Consider the following 26680-nt stretch of genomic DNA (forward strand, 5'->3'; position numbering starts at 1 on the left):
GTCTTTGGAAATCCAGATGTAGAGTCCAGAACTTGCTTCATCTCCAGGGTCTTTACTCTGAGTTTCCAGAAACTGGAAGCTCACAGAATGATCTCTGTCCTACCAAATCTGTACAGTGCTCACCCAGTGTAGCCAAGGCACAGTCCCTGATGTCTAACTAATTTTGGAGTCTATCTTTAGCTGTCCATGCCAAGAAGATCAGAGAAAGCAGGGTTTAGCCTAACATACTCATTCAAAGACGCTCTTGTTTATAAATGCAAATTTCTACAGACATCAGACAAAAGCAGGGCATTTGAAGGCTTTAAGATGACTTGTATTGCATTATCCATATTTCTGCAATTTGTTCTATGGCTGCTCTAAATGTTTCCTAATGTTTCAAGTTATATTTTTTCCTTATATGTGCATTGAAGGGGAAGGGTGGATATGTGTGTGTACATACACACACACACACAAACACACACACACACACACACACACTCACTCACTCACTTATAATTGCCACCTGGAGGTTTGGGGTTGGTCCTGGAGTAGGGCATCACTTGGTATTTGCTTCATGCCTCGTTGTGTCCCAAATACCTTTTTTATTCTTTCCTTCTCCAAAATCTAATGAAGCTCCTTCAGTGACCTAGAGACACCTGCTGGTAGATGCTGATACTATACAAATACTACTCAAGACAGATGACCCAAGACAAGTCATTCAAAATTAAGCCACAGAAGAGCTCTAGAAATGGGGGACTGAGAGGTGGGGTGCTGTACATAGGCTGTAGCTGTGGAGATAAAATAAAAACCCCTGACTTGAGAAAGATTTGAATTGCTAACCCATCTGTCAGTCCACACCCTAAACACTGACTTGGTTTCCTTCCCTTAGAATTAACTAACAACTAGTGTCATCAGCACAGGCAAAGCCATATTTAATGGAGTGCAGATTAGGGCTAGCCGGAAGCTTATGACATTTATTTTGGATAAACTCTGATTCATGTATTACTTATGGGTATTTGGGGGGCCTTTTTAGAGAATTCTAATGGGGGATAATAATAGCATTACCACAAAAGGTAGTTTTGCTTTTTTGGGTTTTTTTAATGACTAAATCAACAGTGCCTGGCACATCATAAGTGCTATTATGATTTTTATTGTCTGATGATGGGCTTGCTTTGCAGGTTTCCATGACTTTGCAGCTGTGGCCCTGAGTAAATGCTATGAGGATGACGTGGTCCTAGTTCTGAAGGTCAGGGGCAATGCTGGGCAGCTTACCAGCATCAAACTTATTCTGAAGTTCCTATTCAGGATTTCTTTCTTTCCTTCCTAATTCCTTCCTTCCTTCTTTCCTCCTTCCCTCCGTCCCTTCCTCCTCTTTCTTTCTTCTTTCTTTCTCTCTCTCTCTCTTTCTTTCTTGCTTTCTTTCTTTCTCTTCTTCTTCTTCTTCTTCCTTTCTTCTTTCTTTCTTTCTTTCTTCTCTCTCTCTCTTTCTTTCTTTCTCTTTCTCTTCTTCTTCTTCCTTTCTTCTTTCTTTCTTTCTTTCTTTCTTTCTTTCTTTCTTTCTTTCTTTCTTTCTTTCTTTCTTTCTTTCTTTCTTTCTTTCTTTCTTTCTTTCTTTCTTTCTTTCTTTCTTTCTTTCTTTCTTTCTTTCTTCTCTTTCCACATCTGCCTTTACTGTGAGCAGCAGGTGGGACACTTCCAGCAACAGTTAAAAAAAATAATTTACAAAAACCAAGATTCAATGAATCTACCTGGTTGGATCCCTTAGGAGCTCATATGTAGATGCCAACCCAGAGTAACAGGAAGAGAACTCCAAAGTCAATGAATAGCAAGGCCACCAAGGAGATGAGAAGCTTTTTGTACATATCATGAGCGTGCTTGGTGGAGGTGGCTTCATAAACAAAGTACCAGCGAGTGAAGAACCAGCCAATAGCTAGCAGCCCCATGGTCAGATAGGGGAAGACAGCAAGGTTCCCTGGGATGGTGTATCTGTTTGTGGCCTTGAGCTCCATTTTTCTGGACACAGAGTAATCCACCAGTTTTCCCCGTCTGGGTTTGCACCTGCTGCTTTGGACCTTCCTGTTGGGGTTCAGGCAGAGGCTGTGATGGCATCAGGAAGACTGCCCAGAATGATCCTGTTAAAAAAAAAACAGTGAGCTCTGAATGGGAAAGATGGTAGACAAGACAAAAGTTGTCTTTCAGCATACAGATGGCCAACAGGCATGTGAAAAGATACTGAACATCACTAATCATCAGAGAAATGCAAATCAAAATGATGATATCGCCTCACACATGTCAGAATGGCCATCATCAAAAAGACCACAAATAACAAATGTTGGCAAGGAGGTAAAGAAAAGTGAACCCTTGTACATTGTTGGAGGGAATGTAAATTGGTACAGCCACTATGGAAAACAGTATGGAGGTTCCTCAAACAACTAAATATAGACCTACCATATGATCCAGCAATTCCACTCTTGGGTATATATCTGGAGAAAACAAAAACACTAATTCCAAAAGGTATAGGCACCCCAATGTTCACAGCAGCACTATTTACAATAGCCAAAATAGGGAAGCAACCCAAGTGTCCATCAACAGATGAATGGATAAAGAAGACATGGTATACACACACACACACACACACACACACACACACACACACACACACACACACACACAATGGAATACTACTCAGCCATATAAAAGAATGAAATTTTGCCATTGTAACAACATGGATGGACCTGGAAGGTATTATGCTAAGTGAAATAAGTCAGACAGACTTATAACTAGTAACTCACTAGTGGTTACTAGTGAGAAGAGGCAAGGGGGAGGGGCAAGATAGGGGTAGAGGGTTAAGAGGTACAGCTAATATGTATAAAATAAATAAACTACAAGGATAATGTATAGCACAGGAAATACAGCCAATATTTTATAATAATTATAAATGAAGTATAATCTATAAAAATGCTGAATTACTATGTTGTATACCTAAAACTAATATAATGTTGTAAATCAACTATACGGCCAAAAAAAGTTGTCTTTCAGTGAGTTGTTTTTAAAATCTATAAATGTATTTCTGGGAACTTTGAGTGGAGGATTTGCACAGCAATTTTTAAAAGTCTGAATAAATATATGAACACATAAATAACCTGGTGTATGAACTCGCTGCAGACCCAGGGAAAAGCATGGAAGCCACAGAAAAGCAGAAAAAAGTGATCTCCCTTCTCGGTAGAAGCTTCTGCTTGCTCTGGACCCAGCCATTCTTCATGCTTGACGATATGATTTCTACGTTTCAGGGTTTCCCCTGCAGCAAAGCTTACACCCCCTCATATTCTAGGTCTCAGCAATGCGTGAACAGAGATATTCACGAGAAACACAGCATTTCTTTGCTACTGAATGTTGCCACTTTTAGACAGTGTTTTTTTTCCTCAGTTAAACTTAAAACATTGTTCTTGATCAGCAAAAACTTCTTCCTCTCAAGGCTGCTTCCATCTGCCTTGGATGTGCATTTTAATGTTACTTCATGGTGAGGAGAATTGGGGGCATTTTCCTCCTTGCCCTAAATGATTTCCTAAGAGTTTTAAGATCATTGTGCTTTATGCATAGACTCTACATCTCATCTGGATGTAAAAATTGCTATTATCTATGCATCATGACAACAAGAGGGGTTTTATAATTTGAGAGGGCTAGATTAGCTTAAGCTACTGAGATAGAAGATGTTATGTATATTTGAGATACAATGTAGGGATCTCGTTGTTCAGTTTAAATTGGGTCAAAATGCCAGTGAAATGTAAATGATGTTCATATGATATTTTAACATGCCATCTTTTTTCTCTTTTGAAGATGACGTTGGCACACCATTGTAATCATGTCTGTCAGCAAAATGACCTTGAACTCCATTAAAAAATGCAAATAACTTTGCGCATAGAATTTGATGCCAAGATAAACATGCAAACAAAGAATTTCAGGTTATTATTTCCTGTACCTCAGGATCAGTGATGCACTGATAAATGGTTCTCAAAATACATAAAACAAAACATGAAAACAATGCTGATTGATTTGCGATCTTCCATAATATAAATACTTCTGTTGTGGCCAATTTTGAGCTACCAACAGTTACTAGCTTACAAAATTCCTGAATACTTAACAGTTAGATCTGGTGAGCTGGCATGAGCTGCTTCCGGGGCACCACTGTATCTATTTCTCTTTCATGCTCTCTTACCTCTGGGCCTTTGCACCTGCTGTTCTTTTTGCCTGGAATGCTCCAGTGACCTCTCTCCTCACTTTGCAAGTTGGCTCTTCACTTAGCATCATTGAAATCCTTAAATGAATTAAACAGTGGTATAAAGCACTTGGAATGATGTCTGGCATACAGTGAACACTATTTAAGAGATGTTTATTAATATTCTTTTCCTTCACTGACCACCTAAGACTGAATTAGGTGTTCTTCTGTGTGTCCAGCCTGCTGTGCTTCTCCTGTGGTGTCTCCCTGACTCTGTTGTACTGGCTCCCTTTCCAGCCCTTGTTGGATCAACCTCCATAATAGATGGACTGGCTTTGTTTACTGTTACATTCCTGCCTAGCAGAGTGCCTGGAAAGTAGAAGACACTCAATATATATTTGTTAAATAATAACCTGATAGATCATTGAATCTGTTACGTACTACCAACTTGAATGAGGAATTAAGAAGGTCCATGTGGATGTCAAGAAATGGTTATAAGAAACAGGTAGAGGGGAAGATTTGGTGATAGCTAAAGAAACTATATTTTCTGAGGATGTCTAGACTCTTATTTGTTCTGACAGAAAGGGTGTTCTTTGTTTGGACTAACCAAAGTGGAGAAAGTTTCAGTTAGGGTCTTCCGATGTTTCCATAGACAATCCCATTATCATGTGGGTGTGGGGACTTCTACACTGTGCCAACTGGTGACTTTATCCAGCATTACAAGAACCTTGCAATCTCAGGGGCTCTCTCCCTATTTTTATTTTATTTTATTTATTATTATTATTTTTAACATCTTTATTGGAGTATAATTGTTTTACAAGGGTGTGTTAGTTTCTGCTGTGTAACAAAGTGAATCAGCTATACATATACATATATCCCCATATACCCTCCCTCTTGTGCCTCCCTCCCACCCTCCCTATCCCACCCCTCTAGGTGGTCACAAAGCACCAAGCTGATCTCCCTGTGCTATGCAGCTGCTTCCCACTAGCTATCTATTTTACATTTGGTAGTGTATGTATGTCAATGCTACTCTCTCACTTCGTCCCAGCTTACACTTCCCCCTCTCCCCATGTCCTCAAGTCCACTGTTTATGTCTGAGTCTTTATTCCTGTCCTGCCCCTAGGTTCATCAGAACTTTTTAAGATTCCATATATATGTGTTAGCATATGGTATTTGTTTTTCTCTTTCTGATTTACTTCACTCTGTATGACAGACTCTAGGTCCATCCACCTCACTACAAATAACTTAATTTCATTTCTTTTTATGGCTGAGTAATATTCCATTGTATATATGTGCCACATCTTTATCCATTCATCTGTCGATGGACACTTGGGTTGCTTCCATGTTCTGGCTATTGTAAATAGAGCTGCAATGAACATGTGGTACATGACTCTTTTTGAATTATGGTTTTCTCAGGGTATATGCCCAGTAGTGGGATTGCTGGGTAGTATGGTAGTTCTATTTTTACTTTTTTAAGGAACCTCCATACTGTTCTCCTAGTGGCTGTTATCAATTTACATTCCCACCAACAGTGCAAGAGGGTTCCCTTTTCTCCAAACCCTCTCCAGCATTTATTGTTTGTAGATTTTTTGATGATGGCCATTCTGACCGGTGTGAGGTGATACCTCATTGTAGTTCTGATTTGCATTTCTCTAATGATTAGTAATGTTGAGCATCCTTTCATGTGTTTGTTGGCAGTCTGTATATCTTCTTTGGAGAAATGTCTATTTAGGTCTTCCAAAGAGCTAACACCTATCCTTCTCAAACTCTTCTCCTTATTTTTTCAAGATCCTTATCTTACACTGGTAGGAGAGGGATGGTGCCAGTTGAGGGAGGTTATCTCTAAAACAGCTCTAATGAAATCTTGCATGCTGTTCAGCCAAGGCTCCAGCTGACTTCATTATCCCATTTTTAAGATTTTACCATTCTTAAGTATGATTTGTTTACTGCTACAAAGTGACATAGAATCAAGTCGTAGAACATAGAATTAACAAAAATATCCGGTACTATGTGAGTGAATGAGATTCTCCCCCTCCTCCCTGAATACACAGTTGTACAGTATATGCTGTCTTCAGAAATTGGATTTATAGAAAACTTCTATTGTTCCTGACAGCATTCAAAATTATATTCTGTATGATCCTTTCTAATCAGTAGAATTAAATTCTAGAGAAAAGAAGCTTGATCGTATATTGTACTCATTGATATTGCTACTGTTTTTAAAAAGTCACACTTGTTATCTCTCAAGATGCTTATAACATTGTCATCTCCAAAATATATTCAATGCAGCAATGTGTGTCTGCTGTAGTGATGCCCCCCAAAGGTTCTGATTCTGGCAAAGAGGTTATTTTTCATTTTGCTCTTAGAAAGTCATTCACATGGATATTTTGTTTCAAAATATTTCATTTTTTGCATGAAATATGCATCATTATATAAAACCTTAGTATTTCATTTCTTAAATCTCTACTTTTCTACAACATTTTTGGAAATTAATTCTCTCACTGTTCTTGTGAAACTTGGTAGGAGATTGAGAATGTTTTCATATTTAATTGCTAAAGTGCAAACATTCTGAAGAACATGTTTAATCCTGGTTGGTTGGCCTCTTTCTGCCTTCCAGAACCCTTCTGAGATAGAATCAGACAACCATGGGATGTTAGAACAAAAGAGACACTGGAAACTCTAAACTTAGTCCCTTGTTTTAGGGATGAGATGACTTGGTTCCACTGGCATGGTTTATTTCCAGGGAATAGAAATCCATCAAACTATTCACATGGGCAAGAAAAAATTAGGAAAGGAAACCAGCTTTTAAAATGGACTGCAAACAAATGCAAACAAAAAAAAAACCCACAAAAAATAAAAAAGATAAAATGGACCTCAAAAATAGAGTAAATTTTTTTTTTGTTAGTCTCCTCTGCATCACCCCACCCTCCATCAGCAGAAACATAAGAAAGTTCAGAGAGTGATTATTTGCTAAAGCCTGCATTGGGTGTGCAGTTCTTACAGATTACAAAATTGAAAAGACCGAATCTGACATAAAAGTTGGATATCAGGCCACTTTAAAACTTATGCAGTTGTCCACTTGCAAGGGTGGGACAACTGCACACAAGAATGATGATGATGAGTCCCAAAGTAGAGATGTTTAAGAGACCACCTCATAATAAAGGCAAGTTCCCCGAAAATAGCACTTCAATTTCCAGGAGTGGTCTTGAAACAGAGGAGACCTATGTGGAGGCCTTCCTGGTGCAGGTAAGTAGTACAGAGACAAAGATAGCACAGCCAGGCAGGGAAATAACCGTAGCTTAAACAAGTCATCCCCCAAGCACTCCCAGTTCTGTCTCAGGTAAAGGTAAAGTCTAATACACATTCCTCAGTTGTTTTGCAGAAACCATATCCTAACCAGATGAAGAATCGTGACCCTGAGAACATATACCCCCCAGATGAGCTGGAGCCTGAAGATTGATAATGTTAACCCCTGTGGTCTCACCTGGTTACCTCACCACCCAATAATCAGAAAATTGTGCATGAGCTGATTATGTTCCCCACAAACGTCACTCCCCTCACTTTGTCTTTAAAAACCTATTCCTAAAAGTCATCAGGGAGTTCGGGTCTTTTGGGCATTAGCTACCTGTATTCTTCACTAGGTGCCCTGTAATAAACACTGTATTTTCCTTCACCACAACCTGATGTCAGTAGATTGGCTTTGCTGTGTGTTGGGTGAGCAGACCAATTTGGTTCAGTAACAGTCTCTCTGGCTGCCTGGGGATGCTATTTATGTAATCCTGGGCAATTATGTAATTGCTGTCAATGACGTAACCGGGGCAAGTGAGCTCATCACTCTCTGTTCTGTCCCTACCAACTTCAAAGAAATTCCATGAAGATGAATCAGACAAAATGCATGAGGACAGGAGTTTTAACCTGGGGTTCTTTGGAATTCACAAGTGAATTTCATGTAAGATTTGTGTGTATATGTGAACAGTGCATTTTTCTGGTTAGAAACTTTTATCAAATTCTTAAAGAAATCTGTAAGCCTGAAGTGGTTAAGAAGCATTTACAGTCACTTGATCCTTACTACTTGCGAATTTTGTATTTGTGAATTCACATACACACTAAAATGTGTTTGTTACACCAAAATCAGCACACCCAGTGCTTTCACAGTCATTCACAAACATGTGTGAAAAATTTGAGTTGCCTGATGTGCACATTCCCAGCTGAGGTCAAACAAGGTGATGCTCTCCTATCCTGTATCATTTCTCACACTGTATCTTTTCCATGGTCTATTTAGTACCACTTTTTTTGCACTTTTGTGCTGTATGTTGTTGATTTTGCTATTCAAAATGGACCAAATCATAGTGCTGAAGTGTCATCTAATGTTCCTGAACACAAGAAGGCTGTGAACTGCCTTACAGAGAAAATATGTGTGTAGATAAACTTCATTCTGGCCTGAGGTATAATGATATTGGCTATTATTTTAATGTTAACAAATCAACTGTATATTAAAAAAGGAGTCTAAACAGAAACACACATAAAACAGGTTATATATTGATTTATTGAAGAAAATGTTGTGACCAGAGGCTTGCAGGAACTTAACCCTATATTTCCTCTAAGAGCAATGATTTACTATTTGCTAATTCAGTGTTTGTGGTGACTTTATAAAACAACTACCACAAATAAGGAGAAGCAACTGCACTTAGAAGAAGGGTGGGGAGAGAACATGGAATAATGCTTAAGAGCAGCACTTTGAGGTACATATAAACAATGATATTACTCAGCCATAAAAAAAGAATGAAATAATGTCATTTGCAGTGACATGGATGCAACTAGAGATTATCATACTTAGTGAAGTAAGTCAGAAAGAGAAAGACAAATACCATATGATATCACCTATATGTGGAATCTAAAATATGACACAAATGAACTTATCTATGAAACAGACACCCAGACATCAGAACAGACTTGTGGTTGCCAAGGGGAAGAAGGGGTTGGGGGATGGATGTATTGGGAGTTTAGGATTAGCAGATACAAGCTATTATATAGAGAATGGATAAAACAACAAGGTGCTACTGTATAGCACAGGGAACTGTATTCAGTATCCTGTGATAAACCATAATGGAGAAAAATATGAAAAATAATACATATGTGTGTGTATATGTAACTGAGCCACTTTGCTGTACAGCAGAAATTAACACAACATTGTAAATCAACTATACTTGAATAAAATAAATTTTTAAAAAAAGAGTAGCACTTTGAAATTGGAGATAATTAGCTTAGAGTTACTGAGAGTAGAGCAAATAACACCTGTTACCACCACCAGGGAGGAGGGCCCTGCATGGAAGATAGCAAAGAGATGACAATGCCTCCCACCAGGAGCAGCTGTCCCAAGATGTCCACCCACTGCACCGTTTGCAGGTGTTGGGGTCACCACGAAAGACATGACTCACACAGACACTGGATGGAGCAATGCTTTGCTTCAATAGTGTCAGTTCCCCAAGGCCAGTGGGTCTTGCTGTGTAGCTGATGCTGGAAGATGGTCTGCCAGCACCCCTCTGTGTTGCCAGTGAAGGACCCTGTTTCCTCCTCACCAAGACCAAACAGATAGAGCAATGTGTTTAGCCAGGTCCCGTGTGATGCATACACTTGAAGCAGAACAAAGAAGTACACTTTAAACTCAGAACAGGAACATTATATTCCCAAACAATGTGATACACCCGACAGGCTGTGAGGGCTCCTCACCTCCATGTAAGGAAATGTTCTAGGCCCAAGGCACACTTTGGCAGCTGTGCAAGCATCAACAAACTGCATAACTACCCTTCCCAACACTATCTATCTCTTGCTAGCTGTATCGGTTGAATTATTAAACCTTGCTGAGTTCAGTTTCCTCATCTGTAAAATAGGAGATAATAATAATGACAATAAGAATACCTACTTTGTAGGGTTTATAGATTAAATATGATAAAGAACATAAAGAAAAAAACCTTCCAGCTTTGTGCCTTGAATGTAAGAGCTCAGTAAATATTGTCAAAAAGTCAAGGATCCGATCTTCAACCTGTCCATGATACCATGTTCCCCAGGTGGGAGGGAAGTAGAGACGTCATTTATCCATTCCACAACTATGGAATGGATAGATGAGGAGGTGACAGATGAGCAGAGACCTGAAACAAGTGATGGAAAAAGCCACAAGAAGCTTGCATAAGAGTGTTCCAAGAAGAGGAAATAGCAAATGCAGGGACCCTGAAGCAAGAACAAGGTTGAGATAAAGACTAGAAAGAAGGCCACTGAGTTAGCAAGCGAAGACTGAAGCTCAGTGACAGGCAGAAGGCAGAGACCTAGGGCCTCTAGAAGTAGATATTCAAATGGGGGCTACTGTAGTGGATACACAAAAAGATGATAGTTATTTGGACTAAGGTATTGGTGGAGAAGGTGAGAAATGATTGGGAGGAGAGTTTATAGATGATGGGTTAGATATGGTATGTGAGAGAGAGAGAGAGAGAGAGAGAGAGAGAGAGAGAGAGGGAGAGACAGGGAGAGACAGAGAGGTCTTTGGCCTGAGTAATTTGGTGATTGGATAAGGGATTACTTACTAAGATGGGGAACACTGGAACAGGACCAGGTATGGGATGGAAATCAGGGGCTCTATTTCAACAGGGTGAGCTTGAGATACCTCTTGAACCCCCAGATGGAAATACAGAGTAGGCCATTAAATGTGCAAATTAAATGTGCTCAGGTGAGTTATGAGGGTGAAGATATAAAGTTAGGAATCATAAGCATATAGATTGTATTCAATGTCATGGGACTGGATAAAATCACTCAGAAAGCAAGTGTGGATTGAGAGGAAAAGAAGTCAAAGATTGAGCCCTGGGACACTGCAGCATCTAGAGGTCAGGAAGATGAGGGGGTCCAGCCAAGAAGGCCCAAAACAAGTAGCCACTTCTGCATTTGACTGCAGTCCCAGGCATCCTATGAGCAGATGCTGAGCCCTAGGATGGGCTTTTCTTTTAAAAAAAAAAAATAATTAATTAATTAATGGCTGTGTTGGGTCTATGTTTCTGTGCGAGGGCTTTTTCTAGTTGTGGCAAGCGGGGGCCACTCTTCATTGCTGTGCGCAGGCCTCTCACTATCGCAGCCTCTCTTGTTGCGGAGCACAGGCTCCAGACGTGCAGGCTCAGTAGTTGTGGCTCACGGGCCTAGTTGCTCTACGGCATGTGGGATCTTCCCAGACCAGGGCTCAAACCCGTGCCCCCTGCATTGGCAGGCAGATTCTCAACCACTGCGCCACCAGGGAAGCCCTAGGATGGGCTTCTTCTGACCCCCAAGTCCCACAGCCCTTTTCCAGGCCTCAGCCCAATGCAGCCATTTCAATAACCAGAAAATAATTAGATTAATTAGATTAATATAGAATAAGCTTAGGACAATTGTAATATTCTATATATATTTACTAAATAGTATATACAAATGAATCAATAAATGAATATTGATGAATTTTATTTTTATTTCTCTTTAAGTTCTTACGTACAAATCATTATTTGTGTTTGATTTTTCCACCCAGAGGGACAATTGCATTTGCTTCATTTTAAGATCTATCAGAGGAAATTTTTTCTAGGCCAGAAATCTTTCCTATTAGCTCTGATGGCATCAATCTTCCAGAGTTTTATCAACTAATAATATTTTGTTCTTTAAAAAAAGGATATGCAAATTTTAAATCTTACAATTTCATTCAACAAGATTTTAGAGGTACCATGTTAATAATATTAATTTATTCATTTAATAATGAAACCAAAACTTATGTAATATTTGTATGTACAAAAACACACTATTAGTTGTGTGTAGAATATAATACTCCAGTAATGAAAATTACTATTACTATGTGTCAAATAGTAAACAAAGTGTTTTATATGCACTTCCTTTCTTTCATGGGATTCTCATAGTGCCCTAGGAGAATAATGCTACTGTTGTCTGTTTCATAGAGGAGAAAAAAAAATTCAGAGAGTTAATTAAGAATCTCATGGTCAAATGATTAGAACTGGGCAGAACTGAGATTTGAACTCAGCTGTCTATTATTACAGAACTTGAGCTCTTACTCTGCTCTGCGGCCTGTTTATTAATCAACATCATCATCATCATAAATTTCAGTTTTACTTACAGCATAAAACTAAAACCAAGCTTGGCCGACATAAGCATGCATCTCCAAAGGAAAACATGACAATGACTGAAATTCAACTGAGGTTGGAGGAAAATCCCATCCAAGTCTCTATCGAAAATGTTAACATTTTCTGTGACATATTCTGGAAAGAGCAAGACAAAAACTGGGACATGGACCTCCAAACAAAGAGCAAACACAGCACAGGGGCAGCATAGGCAGTGCCCCAGTGAGGACCAGGGTTCAGCTTTCCCACAAGAAGACCCTCAGTAGCAAAGTCACAGCCGTGGCAGCCTCAGCATCTCCTCGGCTGCAGCAAGACGAAAAACACTCTTGGAATTAAACAGAAAGAAAGCAAAGCCCAATGAAGAAATTATTTTGGGCAAAATGAGCGGTAGGTGGAAGTAAGAGCAGCAACAGCAGCGATGCACTCAAGGGGGCAAATACAGCCTCAGCAGCACTAAGCACAGAGCCAATTAAGCAAAACCATCGTTGGCAGCAGTGAGAGTGAGGGGGAAAAAGGGAATTCTTTGGCATCTTTGCAAAGGAAAGGGATTACAGTTGGTAGTAATCATGCCACCAGGTTTAAGGACTGGGCTTCCAAAATCTATTTGGAATATACTAGATAGATACTATGATCTGATTCTGTAATTATTCACTGGACATGTTTTAATGAGATAATATACAAATATATTATAAATATAGTACATATAATCTATTTATATTAAAGTGTTTTGTAAACAAGAATATGCAATTAAAAATAATTATTTATATTGTTGCTATTAATGGTTATATCATTAATATCAACATGATCACAAATAATGTTATTAATAATTAAAAGTGTCATTTAAAAAAATCCATACTAAGAGCCTTTTGGTCATTTGGCTATTATTCACTTTCTAGGTAATTTAAATGGGACCTGTTTCCTACCCTATACTTTTGTTAATAATCACCATTTGGTAAGGTAAACCTTATGAAGATGACCAATGGAACTTTATCAAATAAATCTGGGCTAAATTAGGCTAACCATTCTGTATATGATTCCATTGCTTTTTTTCCCCCATTCCAATGCTTTTCAAATTGAGTCTGCCTGCTTTCAGAATTCTTCAAATGATCATTTTAATTGCTTCCCTTTACATCCTATTTTAGTTTTCGTTAGATGGCATTTAATGAAGCTTCACTTATCAACTGGAGACTATTTTAAAATTTTACTTGATTTGTGATGTCTTGGGCTCTGCTTCCCCACTTAAAATTACAGCAGTGTAGAGTTCTATTTTATGCAAAGATATCATACTTATTAGTTTATTTGTCTCAGTTTAAAGATTCTACCAGAAACCTACCAATTTAAATTCATATTGTCCCCCAAATATAAGACAGGTCTTATTCCTCCAGTAAATTCTAATTCTGAAAGGAACACATCTTTCATTGATGAAGAAAGCAAGCTCTGGCTAGGATCACCTAGGCAATAGAGATGGGATTTAAGGAAAGTAAACTAATGCTATTGCTGTCTAGTTCTTGTTCATGCCAGAACAACTTATGGTAATTTTTTTCTTGCACTGGAAAGGAACATGAGGGAGAAAAAAACCAAGCTATAAGCCAGGATTGGATAAATTACATTTTTTAAATTTTTAACATCTTTATTGGAGTATAATTGCTTTCCAATGGTTTGTTACTTTCTGCTTTATAACAAAGTGAATCAGTTACACATATACATATATCTCCACATCTCTTCCCTCCTGCGGCTCCCTCCCTCCCACCCTCCATATCCCACCCCTCTAGGTGGTCACAAAGCACCAAGCTGATCTCCCTGTGCTATGCGGCTGCTTCCCACTAGCTATCTATTTTACATTTGGTAGTGTATATGTGTCCATGCCACTCTCATTTTGTCCCAGCTTACCCTTCCCCCTCCCCATGTCCTCAAGTCCATTCTCTAGTAGGTCTGCATCTTTATTCCCATGTTGCCCCTAGGTTCTTCATGACCATTTTTTTTTTTTACATATATATGTGTTAGCATACAGTATTTGTTTTTCTCTTTCTGACTTACTTCACTCTGACAGACTCTAGGTCCATCCACCTCACTACAAATAACTCAAAATCATTGCTTTTTATGGCTGAGTAATACTTCATTGTATATATATGCCACATCTTCTTTATCCATTCCTCTGTTGATGGACACTTGGGTTGCTTCCATGTCCTGGCTATTGTAAATACAGCTGCAATGAACATTGTGGTACATGACTCTTTTTGAATTGTGGTTTTCTCAGGGTATATGCCGAGTAGTGGGATTGCTGGGTCATATGGTAGTTCTATTTTTACTTTTTTAAGGAAACTCCATACTGTTCTCCAAAGTGGCTGTACCAATTTACATTCCCACCAACACCCTCTCCAGCATTTATTGTTTGTAGATTTTTTGATGATGGCCATTCTGACTGGTGTGAGATGATATCTCATTGTAGTTTTGATTTGCATTTCTCTGATGATTAACAATGTTGAGTATTCTTTCATGTGTTTATTGGCAATCTGTATATCTTCTTTGGAGAAATGTCTATTTAGGTCTTCTGCCCATTTTTGGATTGGGTTGTTTGTTTTTCTGATATTGAGCTGCATGAGTTGCTTGTAAATTTTGGAGATTAGCCCTTTGTCAGTTGCTTCATTTGCAAATATTTTCTCCCATTCTGAGGATTGTCTTTTCATCTTTTTTATGGTTTCCTTTGCTGTGCAAAAGCTTTTAAGTTTCATTAGGTCCCATTTGTTTATTTTTATTTTCATTTCTCTAGGAGGTGGGTCAAAAAGGACCTTGCTGTGATGTATGTCAGAGAGTGTTCTGCCTATGTTTTCCTTTAAGAGTTTTATAGTGTCTGGCCTTACATTTAGGTCTTTAATCCATTTTGAGTTTATTTTTTTGTATGGTGTTAAGGAGTGTTCTAATTTCATTGTTTTACATGTAGCTGTCCAGTTTTCCCAGCACCACTTATTGAAGAGGCTGTCTTTTCTCCATTGTATATTCTTACTCCCTTTATCAAAGATAAGTTTACCATATGTGTGTGGGTTTACCTCTGGGCTTTCTATCCTGTTCCATTGATCTATATTTCTGTTTCTGTGCCAGTACCATATTGTCTTGATTACTGTAGCTTTGTAGTATAGTCTGAAGTCAGGGACTGTGATTCCTCCAGCTCTGTTTTTCTTCAAGATTGCTTTGGCTATTTGGGGTCTTTTGTGTTTCCATACCAGTTGTGAAATTTTTTGTTCTAGTTCTCTGAAAAATGCCAGTGGTAGTTTAATAGGGATTGCACTAAATCCATAGATTGCTTTGGGTAAAATAGTCATTTTCACAATGTTGATTCTTCCCATCCAAGAACATGGTATATCTCTCCATCTATTTGTATCATCTTTAATTTCTTTTATCAGTGTCTTATAATTTTCTGCATACAGGTCTTTTGTCTCCTTAGGTAGGTTTATTCCTAGGCATTTTATTCTTTTTGTTGCAATGGTAAATGGGAATATAATTAATTTCACTTTGGGATTTTTCATTAGTGTATAGGAATGCAAGAGATTTCTGGGCATTAATTTTGTATCCTGAAACTTTACCAAATTTATTGATTAGCTCTAGTAGTTTTCTGGTAGCTTTTTAGCATTCTCTATGTATAGTATCATGTCATCTGCAAACAATGACAGCTTTACTTCTTCTTTTCTGATTTGGATTCCTTTTATTTCTTTTTTTTCTCTGATTGCTGTAGCTAAAACTTCCAAAACTATGTTGAATAATAGTGGTGAGACTGGGCAACTTTGTCTTGTTCCTGGTCTTAGTGGAAAATGTTTCAGTTTTTCACCATTGAGGATGATGTTGGCTGTGGGTTTGTCATATATGGCCTTTATTATGTTGAGTTAAGTTCCATCTATGCCTAGTTTCTGGAGTGTTTTTATCATAAATCGGTGTTGAATTTTAGCAAAAGGTTTCTCTGCATCTATTGAGATGATCATATGGTTTCTCTCATTCAATTTGTTAATATGGTGTATCAGATTGATTGATTTGCGTGTACTGAGGAATCCTTGCAATCCTGGGATAAACTGCAGTTGATCATGGTGTATGATCCTTTTAATGTGTTGTTGGATTCTGTATGCTAGTATTTTGTTCAGGATTTTTGCATCTATTTTCATCAGTGATATTGGCCTGTAGTTTTCTTTCTTTGTAACAGCTTTGTCTGGTTTTGGTAACAGGGTGATGGTGGCCTCATAGAATGAGTTTGGGAGTGTTCCTCCCTGTGCTATATACTGGAAGAGTTTGAAAAGGATAGGTGTTAGCTCTTCTCTAAATGTTTAATTCGCCTGTGAAGCCATCTGGTCCTGGGCTTTGGTTTATTGGAAGATTTTAAATCACAGTTTCAATTTCATTACTTGTGATTGGTCTGTTCATATTTTCTATTTCTTTCTGGCTCAGTCTCGGAAGGTTGGGCATTTGTAAGAATTTGTCCATTTCTTCCAGGTTGTCCATTTTATTGGCATAGATTTGCTTGTAGTAATCTCTCATGATTCTTTGTATTTCTGCAGTGTCAGTTGTTACTTCTCCTTTTTCATTTCTAATTCTATTGATTTGAGTCTTCCCCCCTTTTTTTCTTGATGAGTCTGGCTAATCAATTTTGTTTATCTTCTCAAAGAACAAGCTTTTAGTTTTATTGATTTTTGCTAGCGTTTCCTTCATTTCGTTTTCATTTATTTCTGATCTGATCTTTATGATTTCTTTCCTTCTTCTAACTTTGGGGGTTTTTTGTTCTTTCTCTAATTACTTTAGGTGTAAGGTTAGGTTGTTTATTTGAGATGTTTCTTGTTTCTTAAGGTAGGATTGTATTGCGATAAATTTCCCTCTTAGAACTGCTTTTGATTCATCCCACAGGTTTTGGGTTTTCATGTTTTCATTGTAATTTGTTTCTAGGTAACTTTTTATTTCCTCTTTGATTTCTTCAGTATTCTCTTAGTTATTAAGTAGTGTATATTGTTTAGCCTCCATGTGTTTGTAGTTTTTACAGATTTTTTCCTGTATTTGATATCTAGTCTCATAGCATTGTGGTCAGAAAAGATATTTGATACAATTTCAATTGTCTTAAATTTACCAAGGCTTGATTTGTGACCCAAGATATGATCTATCCTGGGGAATATTCCATGAGTACTTGAGAAGAAAGTGTATTCTGTTGTTTTTGGATGGAATGTCCTATAAATATCAATTAAGTCCATCTTGTTTAATATATCATTTAAAGCTTGTGTTTCCTTATTTATTTTCATTTTGGATGATCTCCCCATTGGTGAAAGTGGGGTATTAAAGTCTCCTATTATGATTGTGTTACTGTTGATTTCCCCTTTTATGGCTGTTAGTATTTGCCTTATGTATTGAGGTGCTCCTGTGTTGGGTGCATAAATATTTACAATTGTTACATCTTCTTGTTGGATTGAGCCCTTGATCATTATGTAGTGTCCTTCTTTTTCTCTTGTAATAGTCTTTGTTTTAAAGTCTATTTTGTCTGATATGAGAATTGCTACTCCAGCTTTCTTTTGATTTCCATTTGAATGGAATATGTTTTTCCATCCCCTCACTTTTAGTCTGTATGTGTCCCTAGGTCTGAAGTGGGTCTCTTATATACAGCATATATACGGATCTTGTTTTTGTATCCATTCAGCTAGTCTATGTCTTTTGGTTGGAGCATTTAATCCAGTTACATTTAAGGTAATTATCGGTATGTTTGTTCCTAATACCATTTTCTTAATTGTTTTCGGTTTGTTATTGTAGGTCTTTTCCTTCTCTTGTGTTTCCTGCTGACAGAAGTTCCTTTAGCATTTGTTGTAAAGGTGGTTTGGTGGTGCTGAATTCTCAGCTTTTGCTTGTCTGCAAAGGTTTTAATTTCTCCATCAAATCTGAATGAGATCCTTGCTGAGTAGAGTAATCTTGGTTGTAGGTTTTTCCCTTTCATCACTTTAAATATGTCCTGCCACTCCCTTCCGGCTTGCAGAGTTTCTGCTGAAAGATCAGTTGTTAACCTTATGGGGATTCCCTTGTATGTTATTTGTTGTTTTTCCCTTGCTGCTTTTAATATTTTTTCTTTGTATTTAATTTTTGATAGTTTAATATATGTCTTGGTGTGTTTCTCCTTGGATTTATCCTGTATGGGACTCTCTGTGCTTCCTGGACTTGATTAACTATTTCCTTTCCCATATTAGGGAAGTTTTCAACTATAATCTCTTCAAATATTTTCTCAGTTCCTTTCTCTTTCTCTTCTTCTTCTGGGACCCCTATAATTCGAATTTTGGTGCATTTAATGTTGTCCCAGAGGTCTCCGAGACTGTCCTAAATTCTTTTCATTCTTTTTTCTTTATTCTGCTCTGCAGTAGTTATTTCCACTATTTTATCTTCCAGGTTACTTATCCATTCTTCTGCCTCAGTTATTCTGCTATTGATCCCTTCTAGAGAATTTTTAATTTCAATTATTGTGTTTTTCATCATTGTTTGTTTGCTCTTTAGTCCTAGGTCCTTGTTAAACGTTTCTTGTATTTTCTCCATTCTAGTTCCAAGATTTTGGATCATGCTTACTATCATTATTTTGAATTCTTTTTCAGGTAGACTGCCTATTTCCTCTTCATTTGTTAGGTCTGGTGGGTTTTTACCTTGCTCCTTCATCTGCTGTGTGTTTCTCTGTCTTCTCATTTTGCTTAACTTACTGTGTTTGGGGGTCTCCTTTTCAGAGGCTGCAGGTTCATAGTTCCCGTTGTTTTTGGTGTCAAACCCCAGTGGCTAAGGTTGGTTCCATGGGTGGTGTAGGCTTCCTGGTGGAGGGGACTAGTGCTTGTGTTCTGGTGCATGAGGCTGGATCTTGTCTTTCTGGTGGGCAGGTCCACGTCTGTTGGTGTGTTTTAGGGTGTCTGTGACCTTATTATAATTTTAGGCAACCTTTCTGCTAAAGGGTGGGGTTGTGTTCCTGTGTTGCTAGTTGTTTGGCATAGGGTGTCCAGCACTGTAGCGTGCTGGTTGTTGAGTGGAGCTGGGTCTTGGTGTTGAGATAGAGATCTCTGGGAAATTTTCACTGCTTGATATTATGTGGAGCTGGGAGGTCTCTGGTGGACCAATGTGTTGAACTTGGCTCTCCCACCTCAGAGGCACATGCCTGACCCCTGGCTGGAGTACCAAGAGCCTGTCATCCACACGGCTCAGAATAAAAGGGAGAAAGAAAGAAAGAAAGAAAAAGATAAAATAAAATGAAATAAAGTTATTAAAATAAAAAATAATTATTAAAAAAAATTAAATTTTTTTTAAAAAGAAAGAAGAGAGCAACCACACCAAAAAACAAATCCACCAATGTTAACAAGTGCTAAAAACTATACTAAAAACAAACAAACAAACAAAAATAAATGGACAGACAGAACCCTGAGGCAAATGATAAAAGCAAAGCTATACAGGCAAAATCACACACGGAAGCATACACATACACACTCACAGAAAGAGAAAAAGGGAAAAATGTATATATATCATTGCTCCCAAAGTCCACCTCTTCAATTTGGGATGACTCGTTGTCTATTCATGTATTCCACAGATGCAGGGTACATCAAGTTGATTGTGGAGGTTTAGTCCACTGCTCCTGAAGCTGCTGGGAGAAATTTCCCTTTCTCTTCTTTGTTCGCACAGCTCCTGGGGTTTAGCTTTGGATTTGGCCCCGCCTCTGTGGGTAGGTCACCTGAGGGCATCTGTTCTTCGCTCAGACAGGGCGGGGTTAAAGGAGCAGCTGATTCGGGGGCTCTGGCTCACTCAGGCCCGGGGGAGGGAGGGGCATGGATGCAGGGCGAGCCTGAGGCAGCAGAGGCCGGCGTGACGTTGCAACAGCCTGAGGTGTGCCGTGCATTCTCCCGGGGAAGTTGTCCCTGGATCACGGGACCCTGGCAGTGCCGAGCTGCACAGGCTTCCGGGAGGGGAGGTGTGGAGAGTGACCTGTGCTTGCACACAGGCTTGGTGGCTGCAGCAGCAGCCTTAGCATCTCATGCCCGTCTCTGGGGTCTATGCTCATAGCCGTGGCTCACACCTGTCTCTGGAGCTCCTTTAAGCGGCGCTCTTAATCCCCTCTCCTCACGCACCAGGAAACAAAGAGACAAGGAAAAGTCTCTTGCCTCTTCGGCAGCTCCAGACTTTCTCCTGGACTCCCTTCTGGCTAGCTGTGGTGCACTAGCCCCCTTCAGCCTTGTTCATGCCGCCTGTCCTCTCCCTGGGATCCGACCTCCGAAGCCCGAGCCTCAGCTCCCAGCCCCCACCCACCCCAGCGGGGGAGCAGACAAGCCTCTAGGGCTGGTGAGTGCTGGTCGGCACCAATCCTCTGTGCGGGAATCTCTCCGCTTTGCCCTCTGCACCCCTGTTGCTGCGCTCTCCTCCATGGCTTCAAAACTCCCCTCCTCCGCCACCCACAGTCTCCACCTGTGAAGGGGCTTCCTAGTGTGTGGAAACCTTTCCTCCTTCACAGCTCCCTCTCACTGGTGCAGGTCCGGTCCCTATTCTTTTGTCTCTGTTTTTACTTTTTTCTTTTGCCCTACCCAGGTACGTGGGGAGTTTCTTGCCTTTTGGGAGGTCTGAGGTCTTCTGTTAGCGTTCAGTAGGTGTTCTGTAGGAGCTGTTCCACATGTAGATGTGTTTCTGATGTATTTGTGGGGAGGAAGGTGATCTCCATGTCTTACTCTTCTGCCTTCTTGAAGTCTTCCCCTGGGTAAATTATTTTATTCCCAATTTTCAAGTACTAAAAATAACTTTAGCAAAATCAGTATGATATAACATTATAAAATATTTTTATCACCTAGTAAAGGCCAACCATAAATTATAAGGTGTTTTCTTAAGGTTGGATCTTACATCAGGTAAAAGCCCAATTATTTTCAAGGAGCATGCCTTCATTCAAAATAAGGGAAAACACACTCAAAACTTTATAAGCAACCACCTCCCCCACATGTACACATAAACTGCATCAGAGACATATTTGCAGATCATTAGAGGCACTTCTGTAAATTCTATGAAAAGATTTTGTGTCCTATTTTCTTCTTGAAATTTATTCTGGTTGCTTCAGTATTCAAAAATTAAAGCTCTGGAAAGCAAAGAGAGTGGCAAAAGCAGTAGTTGCAACAGGAGCTAAAGCATCAGTAGCCACAGGGATGCCTCAAGCTCTGACAGGAGCAGCAGTGGCCATGCCATCAACATCCCTCTCCTGCAGTCAGACACAGGAGCCCACCACAGTAGCAGCCAAGCCTCAGCAACAGTGAAAGTTAATTCTTCAGGGGCAGCAAAGTAGTGGGGAGCTCAGGCTGTAGCTTTGTCCAACAAAGGTAGGGAGGTAGCATTTGAGTAAAAGACCACCGAACAAAACCAAGAGTTAAAAAGGTGGTTTGTCAAATTTACATTCCCACCAACATAAGGGTACAAACTTGTAACAAGTAGTAAATAAGTCATAGAGATCTAATGGAGAGGATAATGAATACAGACAACAATATTGTACTGTTACGATGTAATATAAATACTGCTTCAATGGCAATCATATTATAATATATATGTATCAAAATAACATGGTCACACATTAAATTTATAAAATGTAACATGTCAAATGTACTTTAAAAGTAAAAGGTGGTTTGTCAATGTTAACAGGATGCCCAGTTGCCCTACAGACTTCAAAAGCACTGAAAGCATTTTTTACTATCTAATATTTCTTAACATAATAAAGACATAATAGGGAATATTACAATCCAAATTTTCTACTTGAACTATTTTTCTTCTTCATTATAGAGCCTAATGTACTGGTTGAGCCTGTGAAAAATGGTCTCACACTAAAAGCCCATGATTATGTCATTGAGCTTTTTCATTGTGGAAAAACATGCCAAGTCTATTACCATTACCATTATGATTAAATCTTATCATTATTGCAATTGCTTATTAAAAATACAGAATCATATTCTTTCCTGTTGTCCTTTATTAAAAACAAAGATCCAACTTTCTTTTTGGATTACTGGAAAAAAATCCATGGTTTGTGGAAACTCTGATTCTGAAAAGAAAATCACATTCCAAAAGGCCAATAGCTAAGGATGCAGGGAGCTCTGCTCAGTCATGAATGTTAGCAAGTAGTTCTGTAATTCAGGTACGAAGGGAAATGTACCTCTTTCCTCACCCTTGAGTTGCCAATATTCCCCAAATCTACTTTTATACTAAGAGCAAATTAACTTTCTTGAGTAACATTAGTTTAGCTAATAAAAGGGTCCTTTACTAGTTTATCACTATGAACTCATGCAACTTGTCTCACATGCTGATAGGATGTCTCCAGCATAATTCAGTTGAAAAAGGGGCACCACCAGTTTACAGAAAACACACACTGAGAGAGAGAGTAAACATCCTTGTGGTGAGATGGGTAGAGTAGGCTGCCTCAACTCTTGTGATCTTTAAAAATCTCCCTGGAGACTTGGGGTCAGTATCAGCAAGGACGTCCTGCTTCTTCTCGGGCAGAGGCAGAGGGGGCAGGCGAGTGGCTACTGCCCCAGACCTGGCCTTGGCCTTGCTGATGCCTCAGCTTGGCTTCCTCAGTTACCCCAAGTTAACAGCTTCAAAGGGATTGACCCCTGCAAACCAAATCCAGGGATGACTGAGGCATAATCTAAAATGCCACTTTCTTTCTCTTTGTCCACCTTCCACTAACCAGTGAAGATAAGTGAAGCCTCTAGGGCTACATAACTGGTAAAGATGGCCAGCACTGACACCAATGGCATCATAGTGATGATCAGGTTCAATATGCTAAGGACCAGAATTGTAGTCAGAAGGACACATTAGCTCCCTACAAAACGAAGCATTGTTTATCTGGCCCTGACTTATGGGAATACATGTTTCCACTGAAGAAACATGTGGAGCATGTTGAAGCATGACAGATTTTGGGGCCACCATTATACTATTTCATGCACAGTACTGAAATGCAATTGTTCTTAGCAAAATTGTCACCACCATTACCATCCCCACCATGGTCACCATAACCATTAACGTCACCATGATTATAGTCTATATGACCTTTAAAACAGATTTCTTTTTTTTATTATTAGTCATCAATTTTATACACATCACTGTATACATGTCAATCCCAATCTCTCAATTCATCACACCCCCACTCTCACCCCGCACCACTTGGTATCCATACATATGTTCTCTACATCTGTGTCTCAATTTCTGCAGTTCATCTGTACCATTTTTCTAGGTTGCATATACATGCGTTAATATATTTGTTTTTCTCTTTCTGACTTACTTCACTCTGTATGACAGTCTCTAGATCCATCCACGTCTCAACAAAAGACCCAAGTTCGTTCCCTTTTATGGCTGAGTAACATTCCATTGTATAAATGTACCACACCTTCTTTATCCATTCTTCTGTCGATGGGCATTTAGGTGCTACCACGTCCTGGCTACTGCAAACGGTGCTGCAATGAACATTGGGGTGCATGTGTCTTTTTGAATTATGGTTTTCTCTGGGTATATGCCCAGTAGTGAGATTGCTGGATCATATGGTAATTCTATTTTTAGTTTTTTAAGGAACTTCCATACTGTTCTCTATAGTGGCTGTATCAATTTACATTCCCACAAACAGTGCAAGAGGGTTCCCCTATCTCCACACCCTCTCCAGCATCTGTTGTTTGTAGATTTTCTTTTTCTTTTCTTTTTTTTACATCTTTATTGGAGTATAATTGCTTTACAATGGTGTGTTAGTTTCTGCTTTATAGCAAAGTGAATCAGTTATACATATACATATGTTCCCGTATCTCTTCCCTCTTGTGTCTCCCTCCTTCCCACCCTCCCTATCTCACCCCTCCAGGTGATCACAAAGCACCGAGCTGATCTCCCTGTGCTATGCGGCTGCTTCCCACTAGCTATCTACCTTACGTTTGATAGTGTATATATGTCCATGCCTCTCTCGTGCTTTGTCACAGCTTACCCTTCCCCCTCCCCATATCCTCAAGTCCATTCTCTAGAAGGTCTGTGTCTTTATTCCTGTCTTACCTCTAGGTTCTTCATGATATTTTTTTCCTTAAATTCCATATATATGTGTTAGCATACAGTATTTGTCTTTCTCTTCCTGACTTACTTCACTCTGTATGACAGATTCTAGGTCTATCCACCTCATCACAAATAGCTCAATTTCGTTTCTCTTTATGGCTGAGTAATATTCCATTGTATATATGTACCACATCTTCTTTATCCATTCATCCGATGATGGACACTTAGGTTGTTTCCATCTCTGGGCTATTGTAAATAGAGCTGCAATGAACATTTTGGTACATGACTCTTTTTGAATTATGGTTTTCTCAGGGTATATGTCCAGTAGTGGGATTGCTGGGTCATATGGTAATTCTATTTTTAGTTTTTTAAGGAACCTCCATACTGTTCTTCACAGTGGCTGTATCAATTTACATTCCCACCAACAGTGCAAGAGGGTTCCCTTTTCTCCACACCCTCTCCAGCATTTATTGTTTGTAGATTTTTTGATGATGGCCATTCTGACTGGTATGAGATGATATCTCATTGTAGTTTTGATTTGCATTTCTCTAATGATTCATGATGTTGAGCATTCTTTCATGTGTTTGTTGGCAGTCTGTATATCTTCTTTGGAAAAATGTCTATTTAGGTCTTCTGCCCATTTTTGGATTGGGTTACTTGTTCTTTTGTTATTGAGCTGCTTGAGCTGCTTATGAATTTTGGAGATTAATCCTTTGTCAGTTGCTTCATTTGCAAATATTTTCTTCCATTCTGAGGGTTGTCTTTTCAACTTTTTTATGGTTTCCTTTGCTGTGCAAAAGATTTTAAGTTTCATTAGGTCCCATTTGTTTATTTTTATTTTTATTTTCATTTCTCTAGGAGGTGGGTCAAAAAGGATCTTGCTGTGATGTATGTCATACAGTGTTCTGTCTATGTTTTCCTCTAAAAGTTTTATAGTGTCTGGCCTTATATTTAGGTCTTTAATCCATTTTGAGCTTATTTTTGTGTATGGTGTTAGGAAGTGATCTAATCTCATACTTTTACATGTACCTGTCCAGTTTTCCCAGCACCACTTATTGAAGAGGCTGTCCTTTCTCCACTGTACATTCCTGCCTCCTTTATCAAAGATAAGGGGACCATATGTGCGTGGGTTTATCTCTGGGCTTTCTATCCTGTTCCATTGATCTATATTTCTGTTTTTGTGCCAGTACCATACTGTCTTGATTACTGTAGCTTTGTAGTATAGTCTGAAGTCAGGAAGCCTGATTCCTCCAGCTCCGTTTTTCTTCCTCAAGATTGCTTTGGCTATTCGGGGTCTCTTGTGTTTCCATACAAATTGTGAAATTTTTTGTTCTAGTTCTGTGAAAAATGCCAGTGGTAGTTTGATAGGGATTGCATTGAATCTGTAGATTGCTTTGGGTAGTAGAGTCATTTTCACAATATTGATTCTTCCAATCCAAGAACATGGTATATCTTTCCATCTATTTATATCATCTTTAATTTCTTTCATCAGTGTCTTATAATTTTCTGCATATAGGTCTTTTGTCTCCTTAGGTAGGTTTATTCCTAGATATTTTATTCTTTTTGTTGCAATGGTAAATGGGAGTGTTTCCTTAATTTCTCTTTCAGATTTTTCATCATTAGTGTATAGGAATGCAGGAGATTCCTGTGCATTAATTTTGTATCCTGAAACTTTCTCAGATTCGTTGATTAGCTCTAGTAGTTTTGTGTAGGGACAGGTGGTATATGGAACTCTGCATTTTCTGCTCAATTTTTCTGCAAACATAAAAGTAGTCTAAAAATGTTATGTTCATTAAGTATTTTGTATTTTGCTTTTATATTTTAATATAAAATATTGACTATTTTAGAACAAAAATAAGTTTTTAGAAGCATAAAATAATTTAAATTTTTGTTTAACATTGACTTTAATCTACTTTTTAAATATATATATTAAAATTTCATGTGTTCTGAATACAACTTACTACACTTATGTTGAATCTTTAAGATCATTACTCTCAACAGACCAGAAGTTATGTGAAAATCTTGATTATAACAGCATGACTTTGCTGAAATAGAGACAAGATAAACAAATTTAATGGAATAATAAAAAACACAAAAAATCCAAACAAATAATTAACATCTTTGTAATAATAAGTGTAATCATCTTAATAGTTCATTGATATTCAGTTATAAAAAGTATAGCCTCGGACTTCCCTGGTTGCCAATGTAGGGGACCTGGTCTGGGAAGATCTCGCTGCAGAGCAGCTGGGCCTGTGTGCCACAACTGCTGAGCCTGTGCGCCTAGAGCCCGTGCTCCGCAACAAGAGAAGCCACTGCAATGAGA

At 38.7% G+C, this 26680-nt stretch overlaps 1 protein-coding gene across 3 annotated transcripts in view; it reads right to left on the reverse strand.

Annotated features, from left to right (window-relative positions):
- Nucleotides 1–718: 718 nt before the first annotated feature.
- Nucleotides 719–26680, reverse strand: part of LOC132514666 (transmembrane protein 258-like) — a 58386-nt gene continuing 32424 nt past the window's right edge. Inside the window, exons 4-5 of one of the 3 annotated variants that reach the window (XR_009538893.1) lie at nucleotides 1640–2111; nucleotides 719–1466 (exon numbers count right to left, since the gene is read on the reverse strand). Coding sequence is in view for 2 of the 3 variants with exons in the window: in XM_060139658.1 (XP_059995641.1) it covers nucleotides 1749–1988 (240 nt within the window). In the remaining variant the exon portion in view is untranslated. Of the gene's footprint in view, nucleotides 1467–1590; nucleotides 2112–4195; nucleotides 4295–26680 lie in introns of those variants that run through there. The other 2 variants (XM_060139658.1, XM_060139657.1) reach the window with 2 other exon arrangements.

Source organism: Lagenorhynchus albirostris, chromosome 2, assembly GCF_949774975.1.
Source record: "Lagenorhynchus albirostris chromosome 2, mLagAlb1.1, whole genome shotgun sequence".
Lineage (NCBI taxonomy): Eukaryota > Metazoa > Chordata > Mammalia > Artiodactyla > Delphinidae > Lagenorhynchus > Lagenorhynchus albirostris.